We start from the raw sequence: 13,209 nt of genomic DNA, 5'->3' as shown, positions 1-13,209 counted from the left end.
ACACCGGCCCTCAGCCCGCCCCGCTGCCTGGCGGCCCGGCCCCGCACGGAGCCCGGCTGGGGCGGGAGCCGCCGGCGCCCTTCAGCGGGGAGTGCCGCACGGCGCCGGGGCGAGGGCCGGTGTGCCCGGCAGCGGGGCGGGCTGAGGGCCGGGCTCCGTGCGGGGCTGGGCCGCCAGGCAGCGGGGCGGGCTGAGGGCCGGGCTCCATGCGGGGCCGGGCTGAGGGCCGGTGTGCCCGGCTGAGGGCCGGGCCAGCCCCGCTACTGGCGCAGCCGGTGACTTACGGCGCGTGCGTGACCCCGCCTCCCCGCCTCCGGTCACGTGGCCGAGGCGGGGTGACGTCACTGCGCCGTGCCAGCAGGCCTTGCCTGAAGTAAAGGGCGGCGGAGCCGGTGAGCGGTCCGTGCGCGTGCCGGTGGCGCTCAGGCGGAGGCGGCTCTGAGGGCGGCCCGCACCCCCCATCCCCCACCCCCCCCCGCTCTTGCAGCCCCCGCCGGAGACCGGTGCGTCCCGGGGCCTCGGGGCGCTGGGGTCTCCCGTGGGGCTCCCGGCTGGGAGAGCCTGGGGGCGGCCGGGAACGGGGATTGCAGCCGTGCCTGGGCGGGCGGGGGTCGCCCCGTGGGGTGGGCGGCTGCGGGCCCCCGGCCGGGAGCTTGCGGGGACCGTCGTGTCCCGGTGCCGAGGGCGGCCTCTCCGGGCCAGCAGTGCTACCGGGAACGGGGCAGGCGCTCCGTGCCCCTAAAAAGGGCTCAAAAGCGGGCGCAGCCAAGTAGCAGCTTTTCCGCAAAGGCAGCGGCAGGGAGCGGTTTCCTTTGCCACCTGCATCTAGAGGCCTCCCAGGTACTCGGCTTTGGAACAGGGAATAAAAAGCCTTGTCTGAAAGCTGGAGATCTTAGGGCATTGTGTGATTTTGGTTTAAAAGCTGTAACTTTGTGGTAGTTTTAATCATACAGATTGAGTTGGTCAAGGGGAAGACAAATGTTAAAAGCCCTGGTATGTTTTACACTTAAAACGTTCCTCCATTAGATCAGTTTGAAGTCCCTTTGTATTGAATAACAAATGTTGGAACCTACAATAGTGATAACACATCTATACATTGGATGATCTGTGCTGATTATACCAGTTAAACTTTGTACCAGTCACAGAACTTAGGAGAGGCTAAAGCACGCTGGCAAATCTTTTCACCTGAAGCACATGGTTCCGAGCCCTTTTAAACCTGGGAGTTTATCCTGCTTTGGAAGTTCTGAATATTTTTTCTCCTCTTTATGTATTGTGTTCTCCTAGTGACTACTACTACTATTAAAACTGTAGGTGAATTCCTGTATGCAAGTTCTGCAAAATACATACGTTTGATCTTTAGTTCAGTATTCTAAAATTTGCTGTGTGAATTTACCTTGGCTTACTGATCTTGCTGTAAGAAGGCACGTAAGTGACATTGCCAGAAGCATCAGTACCTCAGAGGTTGTGTGTGTTTCTCTGTTTGCTGGGCATAGCATAGTGAGGCTCACTGTTCTTACTCCTTCCGTTTTACAGTAACTCTTAGGTGCAGCAATAATGAAATTAAGTAGGGTGTTAAAATTCGTTCCTGGTGGATGCTTTTAGGCTGGTATTTTCAGTGGATCTTCCTCAAGTACTGCTGGGTACTGTCATTTGGCTTCTTGGTCGTGTAAAATGTTTGGCAGTACACTTGACTGTTGAGTACGTTATCAGCTTTTTGAGGCGTGGGGGGAAGGCCCAACGAAAGACCTTGCCTGTTTGAAAAGTTGAAAGAAGACTTGAAGAAAATTGGAAAAGAGTAAACTTTTATTTACGGTAGTACTTGTCTGGAAAGAAAAGTTAAAAAGTAAAACCTTTATGTTGATTATTTTTATTATTTTTAAAAAAATGTTAAATAATACTTTCCAAGCTTCTGAAAAAAAGGAGATGGGGATTTAGTGGTTTAGTATTGACTAGGCAGCTACGGAACCTTTGAATAAAAGTTTTATTATGGAAGCTTTGGCATCAAGTACCATGTAGTCTGACTTGATTCTAACATCGATATGGCAGACAATTGTTTGCCTGTTTTGTGATAAGCTTTCTGTGACATTTAGTGGCAAAAAAATTAAATATATATATAAAAAGATTTAAGGCCTATGTAGTAGTAAAATTGAAATGTTCACTGATATATGTTACTACTTCTACATGTTACAAGCAGAAAAAGAGCTTTATAAAAATGGTCAGAAAATTCCATGCAGTTAATTCTGCTGTTTATAGTTCTAGTACTTGCAAAGTTTCCTGAATCTAACTGATCTTTTTTTTATGTCAATAAAAAGAGATTTGAGAGGTTGTTCAAGTAAGCTGTCAAAGTTCACACTGCCACACATTCGAGCTGCTGTTAAATTTTTTCTTAAGAAAAATTAAAAAAAAAAAAGAGGGGAGGAGGAGATAACAAAATGGCGTATTTGCAATATGCCAGTTAGAGCAAGATACCATGACAGAACTGAAACATTTAGCTTTCACCATGAAAAATGTGGAAAACCTCAAACCTGTACCCCAAAACCCGCATTCCATGGCTTACCAGCAAGTAAGGAAAGCATTTACAGTAGAAGGAGATAAGCTCTAAAAACTGAATGTTGAAGACATAGCTAGATTACACTGAAGACTTTGTTTAAGGAAGTGTCATGTAAAGAAGAGCATAACTGTGTCTTTCAGAGAAGACTCTTTGGCAGTTATTAAGAAATCAAAGCCACCTCTCATTCCCTTCCCCCGTTCTAAAAAGCATGAAAAAAAAGGATGTAAGCTCGGTTTCTGTTGCACAGGTGGCTTCACAGGACAATATACTTGGAACTGTTGAGTTTGATCCGAGCTACAGTACAGCAGAACTGTAGTGCATCTATTTCTATTGGTGTCCGATAATACAGCTGTGATGGGAACCTCATTTTGACTTCCCTATATGTAAAATCCTACTATTGATCCATGTGTAAAGGTGACGGGGCTTTGTGAAGGATCAGTAGCAAAAGGCAATCACATGGGATGGTGCTGTGCAAACTAAAAAAAATTTAGTCTTTAAAAATTAGTAGAAGGAATCATTTCCAGATCATTGGAGTTGATATGGTTGATCTGATAAGTGTTGTGAACAAAACCTAAATTTATAGCTGTTGATCTTCCTTCTGGACTCAGAAAACAGCAGGTGCTAGCTTGGTAGATGGATGTGTTGTGGTAAATAGATAGGAGCATATGTTCATATCTTTGTGAGTAGTTTTAAAACTAATATTTTAAAAATTATATTTAAATATATAAGAAATCCTTGTTTGTAACATCTATGTTTATCTTAGCTAGATAGTCAGTGACAGAAGGACCTTCCTGCCCCACATGTATATTTGAGTACTCTGTCATGGACTGTGTCTCTGAAACTTGCATCTTCATATGTATAGGTGTAGACATGGAGACAATTACTGAAAGTAAATAAAGGAGGTTCTCGAGGGCAAGATTTTTATTTGATGAGTTTTCAAGGAAATAAGCAGACTGAGCTGAATCGCCTCACAGTGAATGCTCCTGCTAACATGAGCAAAGGGACTGTTACGCCTAGTTGAAGCAAAGGCTTAGAATAACGCAGTTCAGATGTTTCACTCCTCATTCTGGGGTAGCATCTAAAATTCTGAAATTTGTAGATGTTGTGAATTGAAGACTGTGTGCTTACAGGAATACCATTCAGCAAATGTGAACTAGTGATTTGGGTTATGTAAAAAAATAAATATATGCTCCCCATATGCAGCGACCTTTAGGAGGGAAGAACTGTAAGGAAATGTGGCTTGTACATCACATTGGCTTCCTCGTGGCTAGTGCAACTTTTAAGGAAGTTCTAGGTTTTGTTTCCAGCTTGGCCCTTTACTGTCTGCAAGACTTTTCTTGGCTTTAGTTTACTTTTGCTATCTTTACTTGTTAATTTGTAAATGTGTTCAACTAAATAAGTGTTCAGCTCTCACCGCAGGCTGACAGTAAAGACCTGGCTAAATGAAATGTTAGTTTGGATTTTAAATGCTATCAGAACTTAAATAGTACTAATAGGTTTGTAGATGGATAGATAGAGATAGCAGAAGGAATGCAGATACAGTGTGTTATCATTTATTTTGTTACGTTTATCTGTGGCAGTGCAATACAAGATACAACTCAGAAGTACATGGTTCAGATGTAGTATCCTAAGTAACAGGAGAAATTGTGGAATGGCTGTCAGGAAATCAAATCCTTCTAGGCAGCTTGGCCAAACAGAACGTATACTTGCCTTTCATAATTTCACATACAAGAAATTGGAAGGATATTGCTTAGACTAAAAAGACTTCTGATTTTAAAAATTGGAGTTGCTTAGACATTCAGAGGATTAAGGCTTTCTGCACTTCAACCCAACAAAATGTATTAAACCCAAGCTTTGAGTAGTCATGAGCAATACGGTCAATTGAGTATATACTTATCAGGTGTATCTGCTTTTACAGAATTCTGTTTAACAGCAATCATTAACTGAAATCATGGCAACTGCTAGTAGTGAGGTGCAGCATCCTGTAGATCCTGGAATTTCAAAGCTGCAGTTTGTTCCCTTCAGTAGTGCCTTGGATGCAGGATTCTGGCACGAACTAACCCAAAAGAAACTCAATGAGTACCAGTTGGATGAGACCCCAAAAGTTATCAAAGGATACTACTACAATGGTAGGTAGAAACTGAACATCTTGCTTAGTAATTTGGGTTTCTCCTGTCAATGCCTCTAAGTATTTGTGTAACATATTTCAGGTATTTTGCTGAAACATTAGAAAACACGGGCGGGTGAGTTGTGGATTCTGGTGTGCCTGTGGGTAATTTATGACTTATGTTAACAAAAAGAGGGAACTTAATCTATGTATTTCAATTTAAAAGAAGCATGTTGCTGCTTTTTGTCCAGGTGATCCTTTGGGTTTGCCAGCTCGCTTGACATTGGAGTTTAGTGCCTTTGATATGTAAGTACATACCATGGTTTACCTCAGATTGTATGTGAAGATGCTTTCTTTGCATAACAGTAATGGTTTGCTGTATAATATTACTTGGAGAAATTCTACATGAAAATAAATACATGTTTTCATGAACTTTAAAACAGTGGCGAGACTGCTTTGAGTTGCAAATATAAACTTCCTGTGTCTGAAGTTGTATATTCTCCTGAAGGGCCAAGTTTAAAATATGCTGATAAGTCTTAAATTCACTCACTGTATGAATAAAAATTTATATAAAATACCACTTTTTTCCCCATTTTTTTCAGCTCTTCTGCATAAGAGAGGATATTTCAGTCATCTAACTTCAATTTTTTCCTTAGATCTTTATTTACTGAGAATTTGTCATTACAATTAGGATTTTAGAATAGCTTTTACAATCCTTAGTTGTTAAATTGTAATGTCCTCCAAAGTATTTAACTTTATGACTGGATTTTTTTGATTTTGCCTTTAGCCCCAAAGTGAAAGGTAAACTAAAGCTGCTCAGTGTGCACGGCAAAAATGAGCTTTCATTTTCAACATGGTTTTAATTTACAGCAAATGTCGAAGTCAGGAACAGATGTCTTTGTAGTTAGTGCCTTGTTTGTTTTAAATTGGTGGATTATGAAGTTGTAGATCACATAAGTGACTTTCTCTGCTTTGCAGGGTGAGGATGTTAGGAACCTAGTAAGGCTTTGTGCATTTTGAGATAATTTCTTAGGAGGTACTATTCCATTGATTATTATGTAAGAACTTTTAGGTACAATACTGAAAACATATTCAGCAAAGTGTAATTGGAAGAAAGCTGTGACTTTGGGAACAAGAATTTCAGATTAGGGAGAAATGGATGGTACCACGGTATTTAGCTCTCAAATTTTATGACAAAAACAAAATTATGAAAGGTCCATTTATGTAGTGTTTAGTTATTCCTTCTACCGTAGCAATTTTCTGTACTTAGGTAGTCAGTTTGGATGATCATGAGGAGTTCCCTTTTGCCTAAAAATTTTTGGAAACTACATCATATGTATTTATTATGTAACAAACATTTTCTGCATCTCAGTTTTAGTAGTGGTCAAAAACATATCAGTTTGGGAGAATGATGTTAAAGGAGTCAGTGAAATCAATCTGGTCTATAAATTAAGGGAATATTCTATTTTTTTAACTTAATTTACATTCAGAAGGAGGAAAAATACATACTGTGTTTGCAAACAGCAGCTTCTCCAGCTGGTGATGTTACAAACTAGAAAAGCTACTCAATCTTTTGTCTGGTTTAGACTTCCTTTGGGATTTTTTTAAACATAAAATTTTAACTGAATAACTCTTTATGTGAATAAAATACTGACATCTAAAATTCAGTCTTAATAATTTTTTCTTAGTGAAAATCACATTTGTCATGGATAATATATATTTGAACAGAATTTTAAGTCTTTGATTTGTGATTTAATGCTGTCTTGCTTAGAGATAATACGGATGCTTGATATATTTTTGAAGTCATAATGTAGATATGTATTTGCTTGAGTTATTATACCAATCCATATTCAATAAAGCATTGTGACCATAAAAATGTTTTTATTAGAACTGTAGTTAACTTTTGTTACTGTGCCTCATCATTTGACGGTTGCAGGGCAACCTTACACCAGAGGATAGCTACTGCTGCTACTGCTACTACTGCTGATCATGTTAAAGGCATTAGTATCCAGTTCCCAGAGGTTTCTTTCTTTTATTCAGGAATGCTTCAGTACCAGCGCGATGCTGTCCTGTTTTTGGAACATTGTATAATACCAACACTTTAGAGACTTTCAGATCTTGTGATAAGAGGTCACTTCTGGAAAAAGAAGCAAATGAGGTAACCTTAAAAATCAACTCAACTGGTAGAAAGGATTTGGAAATAACCAGTGAAGTGCTTTACAGTTTCTGCCCCAAATATGGGGGATCCTGTCCATACTTTCCCATATAGTAGCCTCAGGATTTAACTTATTCTGGAAGAAATAGTTTGACATTTGCTTTTTACTGTTCTTTACGAGAAATTAGGCAGTAGCTAATTGTACTTGGAGGACTTAATTCAGTGTTCTACTAGGCCGCATTTTAAGCTTAACAGTACTAATGGAACTACCAGAGACTTGAATTCTGTAGAGCACATTTTTTAAATTTGTCATGACATCCAGAAACCAGCAAGTACGTGGTTTAAAATCTAAAGATCGCTGTGATACATCTGTGTGACAAAGTGATGAGGAAGCTCCAGAACAGCAAGAAGACATAAAGCAAGAAAAAGGTGGCTGTAAAAGGAAGGGGCTAGTCTGCTTGCACTGTAATTAACTAAATTAAATGTCATGGCTTGGTGAGAAGTAAAAGTCAAACTAAGGCAACCTTTTACTTTTTGAGACACTTCACTTTGACCAGTCCTTGATTCCTTTGATTAGATTGATTGTCTGTCTGCTGGCCTTGAGTAGCAAAGTTTTCATGCATATCTTCACTCAAGGCTATGAATTTTTTGTGTTCCTGTGGCCTAGTAATTCCCTGCCAGTGGTAGGTACAATGCAGTGTCTATCTTTAGGGAAGATCAGAATGCTTTATTTGCTAGTGTGTGTGTGTGTTTGTTTGTTTGTTTGTTTGTTTTAAGACAAAGATGAAATGGGTCTGCCTTGTACAAGTATTACAGCTTCTTGTCTCATTGACTTGCAGTGTACTGCCTTCTTTCAAGTCTCCATTTTTTTTGGTCAGATTTCCCAGTAGCTTATTCACATACCTAGTATCTATAGAGCCCCATGAGTTGGAAAGATAAGAATATGGTAAAGGGCTATATTAATATCACAGTATGTTCTATATTGCGCTAGTGTTAATGGTTCGTATACATGAAGGACTGGTCCTGATAAGGTTTGTTTTGTTCCATTTGATACTCTGTGCTTGATCCATGGATTAATGCTCCTCTTGTTCCATAATTTTTGTTAAGAGTGCATGCCTGAGTATTACCTTTAGAATCCTTTCAGCATAGATAAATAGCATAGATGAGATCAGTTAGGAAAAGATCACAGTGTATTACTGAGAACGTTAATTTCAGTATTTTAAATGTAGCTGGAAGAATTAAAGATTTCTGTAGCTGTTCTCATGCTACTTTAGTGTTTTATTTCTCTGTCTTTTCTCTTGCTTCTTGTCCCCGTGATCAATGACAGATATGGGAATCAATAAAATCTGGAGCTGCTCTTGAAAACCCTATGCTCTTGAACAGGTTTCTGCTGCTGACATTCGCAGTGAGTAATGATAATACGTCTCATACTTAGAGCATTGAAGTTGAAATGATAAAGTTTCTTTTTTAGGAGAAATGTTGTATTAGTATTAGCATATTACTATTACCAGGATTGTTCTCGGATGACTTTAAAAATTTGAAAACATTTTAAAAAACCTAATAAGACATTCTGTACAGATATAAAATATTTTAGGATGTATTCGTTAAAAAATGCTGGTGCCATCATGTAGTCTTTTCTAGAAACATGTAAGATTATCTGACAGCCTTGTAGATATTAGTTAAAAGTGGAGCAATTGTTTCACGTTTAACAAATTGGAAGTTTTAATAAATAATGCTCCAACTAACAAAACCTGAAGTATTATACATTAATTATCTGTTTAAATCTTAAATGAAAACATATACAAAGGGAAGTCTTAGAGTTTCTTAAATCATGACACAGTACCTTGTGAAGAGAACTATGGTTAGCATCATCAACCATTAATTTTGAATAGTATTCCAAACCACAATTTTCTTTGATTTGTATCTTTATTATCTAATTTTACAAATATTTTTTTTTCTAGGATTTAAAAAAATACCATTTCTATTACTGGTTTTGCTACCCTGCTCTCTGTTTCCCTGATGGAATACATATAATTCAGAAACCAGTGTGTCTTGGTGACAGATTCCCATTACATCAGGTATTCAAAATACTAAATGTTATGAAATCTGTAACACTAAGCAGTTTTGTGGACTGTAAAACAATTTAGCATGTACTGAATTCATTTGTGAATCTGACTTCTTTTAAAATCTTCACTTTTCTTACTTCCATGTGGATTTTTTGTATACCTTTTTTTATTATTATATAAAATCTCTCAGCTTAACATTAGTACAGCTTTATTCATTTAGATGCAGATGGGCAAATGGTTGTTGAACAGGGAGTTATGTTCATTTTAATTTTTATATACAGCTTGTTGAATATATAGCTACATTTTTGAAACGCGTTATATTTTTAAGAAACTTTTTTAAAGGGCTACCCTCTGGGAGAGCTAAGTCATTAGTAATTACAAAGTTGTTAATAAAAATGCATGAGTGGACAATAAAAATAAGTGGATGAGGAAGGGTGTGTTTTTAGGAGAAAAGTTAACACTTTTTTGTAATTTATTTCATATTATAATGCAAAAGGATGAAAAGAACTTATTTGCCCTCGTGTGCCTTCTTGCTTTGACAAAAGTTAATGCAAAACTTTGAATGGCTTCTTAATGGCATAATAATCGGGGAGAAATGCTTAGTTTCCTTCTTCTCAGAAGACCCTCGTTAGTTCTGTGGTAGTAAATAGTGTAAAAATACCTGTCATGATCTAAAGACGGTGTTTAACTGAACACTGAAAATCCATGTAATGAAATAAATTGAATGGGACTCTGTTGACACTTTCTCTAATAAAAGAGGGACAGATTTACTTTCTTATAAAGCTACTGTGACTATCAAATGAGATTTTTATCTGGTTTTAATTTTTACGGGTAGATCAGTTTGCGGCTATGATAATGATGCTTCTGTTTAAATTTGCATTGACAAATGGTGTTTTAGCAACTTAATTTTTGGGTTCAGTTACTGTGGTCATTGTGGTCTTTAAAACTTCTGAATGTCCTGTATTCCAAGACTGGATGGGCTAGCCTTCCCAGATGCTAAAAACACTTTCTGTGGTTCTGTATAAGATTCTTAAAACTGTTGGTTACAGTTATCTTTTTGCTTTTAGATTCAGGCACTTCAGAAAGCATATGATGAACTTTGCCAGAAAGAGGGGGTTACAGCCTTGCCTTATTTTTTAATCAAGTATCATGACAATTCTGTTGTGATATCTCTACTGAAAAAGTGGGATGATTTCTTCCAAGACCAAGAGGGAAAGGTAATGAGAATTTTATGTCTTTTTATAGCCTACAAATGTTTAATTTACAAATGGTTTGAAAAATGCCTATAATACTGAGCTGGGCACAAAGGTTGGCCAATGAATAGACTAGGTGAGTAGGTGAAGACCAGCAGCTTGGATCGACTTTTGTGTTAAGTGTCTTTAGTTATTACATAAAAGCCCAATTACATCAGATTAATGGTCAGATTGAAAACAAAATTATTTGTGCTTTGTCTTCATTATCAAAACAGAAAGAGCAGAAGTTTATGAGTTTGCATAGTGGTTAAAGTTTTCCAACCACTTTACCTACAGTGATATAATAATGCAAAACATTTATTGTTTGTGGACTAAAACCTGGTACTCATATTTTATGTATTTGTTGGTTGTGGTAACAATAATCAGGGAACACTGTATGTGAGTTTTCAACTTGTAAGTTTTCAACTTTCCATTGTGTGTTTTACCTCACGTACACGTTAAAACTTGAGAGCTTTGGATAAAAATAGCTGGGAATCAGTATATGATGAATGTTCAAGGTAGTGCTTTGTAATTTGAAAGATTGATGGATTGTGCACCAGAAGAGGCTGGGGTATTTTTTTCTGTTAAATGCAGACACCATGCATGTCCTTTGAGTGTGAGGTGAGTACTATCCATTGCTATCAGTTAGGGAAGAAATACAGTGATACATGAAGCAGATGTCATCACAGCAAGAGTTGACTGGCTTGGCTGGCTTGTGTTTATGTACATTGAGTTCTGTTTAGGATCATGTTGCTCAGCTGGTGACATTTGCTAGGCCTTTCTGAATGCTTTACTGTCTATTTTTGGTGAACTTCAAACTTTTTTTTTAATCTTTCATGTCATTGAAGTGTTAGAAAACAAAACTGAGTTATGGTGAAAAGCTAGTAAGTGCAAAAAAGTTTTGGTTTTCTTTTAAGGAGGCATTGTAACACTTTATAAAAGTAATTTAGTTCTCTTTTACAGTACTCAATCTTCAATTATTTTTTTGGTTTTCCAAATTTGTTTTTCTGAAATGAAGACCTAGGTTCACAGTTTTTTGTAAAACAAGAATGTAAAGGTTGAGATTTTAAATGGTAGTGTAACTACAGTAATGGGCCACAGATAAGATTGTACTTAATTATATGGGGATGTTGTCAATATGAGAGAAATCTGCAATCATCTGGAATATATTTCTTCATTAACATTCACTTAGGAGGGAAACACTACAATTTTAGATCTGTCAGATAAGATTTATTGCATCAATACTGCCTGTAGAGTTTGTTTGTATTTAAGTAAGCCAGCTGAACTTGCTCCCCTGGAAGTAAAATATGTTTTTTCTGTTGCTGAGTGAATTTTCTGCTAGTTTATGAAATTGAATCAACTTACTAAGGGGTCTTATGCCTGCTTGAGTCAGCAGTTGCAAAACAGCAGCAGTGTATGCCTGGGAGGAGGGATGGGGAGTGGGCTGCTGTTTCTTCTATTTGCATCCATTAGATTGGCTCATTTGCATTTCAGACTGTTCTAGGGACACCTCACAGATGTGGCAGAGTTGTGACCAGGCACTCTAGGCCCATCTATAGGCAAAGAAGCAGGAGGGAAGAGCTCTGTAGATGTGAGAGATACAGGTATCGCTAGTGATAGCTGAGTTGAGACTTTCAGCGTATCTAAAGGCAGGCAGTGGCACCTTTCTAATATCTGGATGTTTTGGTTCTGCATTGATTGTGAAGTAAACTCCTAGTTTAGATGCCTCAATTATGAGTATGGTATTACATTGGTTGAACAAGAGACAGAACGTCCAGTTCCTTTATTTAGGTCCCATTTTAAAGGTTGGCTTTACAAGGGATTATGCTGTTTTCCCTTTGACTTGACATCTTGCTGGCTGTCCCCTTTCACTTTTTGATCATTCCGAAAATCAATACAGAATTTTTTTTGGAGAGCAAGTCTTCAGGTGTTGGGCTTCTCCCATAATAGTGTGCTTAAGGAAGGTAATGAAGGTGCACATACTGTAGTGAAAAGTAAATGTCCATAAAGAAGCTAAACTGAACAAATCTCAGAGCTGTGGCAGGTGCTTGACTGAAATCTCATGTGTCCATGTGTTAAACATTTGTAAATATGTAAAATGTGTGTGTAGGCCTTCGATGTCCAGGAGTTTCAAGTTAAAAATGCCAGATAACTTTTACTGTGAACTGAATATCTGTATGGATAGATGACTTATTTAGAGCAATTTTATTTGCAGGTGACGGTTGGAGTTTATGATCCATGTAATTTATCCCACAATCCAGGATGGCCACTGAGAAATTTCCTGATCCTGGCAGCCCACAAATGGTATCTATTTTATTCTTTCCCACAAAGATTATTTATTGGTTGATATCAAGTTAGGCATTTTTTCCCCCCCATGGCACTTTTCTGCCATCAGTCACCTGAGAGGTAACTTTTAACTTTGACATGACTCACCTTTAGTGATTCTGATTTTGTATATTATTTTGGTTTTTACTTATGTCAGTCACAAGTTCCTATTATTCCTGATCCTCACATGAATGCATGTACCTGGAAATACATGCTTCAGACCCTGCCAATACCCTCTAGCTGTTTCAGATCTTGTTTAAAGTATTCTATGATATTATATAATAGTGCCAAGTAATAGTAGACCGAAATTTTGAAAACCAAATACTCTTAGGTTTTCTTGTAGTGTACCTCCTTGAATTTTTAGTTGAGTAGAAGTTGGGAAGACAGGACATAGTTTTACACTTAGTATTTGGGAAAAAAGTGTCTATTAAAATACCAAATAAATTTGAGTTGCTGTAACAAAATTGTAATTAATTTCCATTTTCATAGTTTTGGCATTAACATTTTTATTACAAAGGAAAGAGCAAGGAGAAGAAATGCTCAGTTAGATGTGGCATTTTCTGGGCTGCTAGCTGAACTGTAGCATAGAAGGATGTGTAAGTGCCCAGAGAGCTTTACACATTCTGGGATTCAGAGGTTTTTAGGCACTGAAGTTCTAATTGTTTGATTTGGAGATTTGAATCATAAGGAGGAAAAATGATACTATATTGCGAACTAAGAGGGTCTTGCTTTTGCTATGGCAGAGTACATCATGTCACTGCATGTGTGCTCTA

The 13,209-nt window shown here is 38.1% G+C and overlaps 1 protein-coding gene across 4 annotated transcripts in view; it reads left to right on the top strand.

The window, feature by feature from the left end:
* Positions 1 to 306: 306 nt before the first annotated feature.
* Positions 307 to 13,209, top strand: part of ATG7 (autophagy related 7) — a 122,491-nt gene continuing 109,588 nt past the window's right edge. For 2 of the 4 annotated variants that reach the window (XR_005827452.1, XM_040591001.1), the window contains exons 1-8: positions 639 to 840; positions 4,470 to 4,680; positions 4,910 to 4,964; positions 6,699 to 6,816; positions 8,141 to 8,218; positions 8,775 to 8,891; positions 9,947 to 10,096; positions 12,327 to 12,415. Coding sequence is in view for 3 of the 4 variants with exons in the window: in XM_040591001.1 (XP_040446935.1) it covers positions 4,503 to 4,680; positions 4,910 to 4,964; positions 6,699 to 6,816; positions 8,141 to 8,218; positions 8,775 to 8,891; positions 9,947 to 10,096; positions 12,327 to 12,415 (785 nt within the window). In the remaining variant the exon portion in view is untranslated. Of the gene's footprint in view, positions 393 to 637; positions 841 to 4,469; positions 4,681 to 4,909; positions 4,965 to 6,698; positions 6,817 to 8,140; positions 8,219 to 8,774; positions 8,892 to 9,946; positions 10,097 to 12,326; positions 12,416 to 13,209 lie in introns of those variants that run through there. The other 2 variants (XM_040591003.1, XM_040591004.1) reach the window with 2 other exon arrangements.

The sequence above is a fragment of the Falco naumanni genome, chromosome 4, assembly GCF_017639655.2.
Source record: "Falco naumanni isolate bFalNau1 chromosome 4, bFalNau1.pat, whole genome shotgun sequence".
Lineage (NCBI taxonomy): Eukaryota > Metazoa > Chordata > Aves > Falconiformes > Falconidae > Falco > Falco naumanni.
Note: the sequence above shows the minus strand (reverse complement) of the source record. Positions and strands in the feature narration are given on the sequence as shown.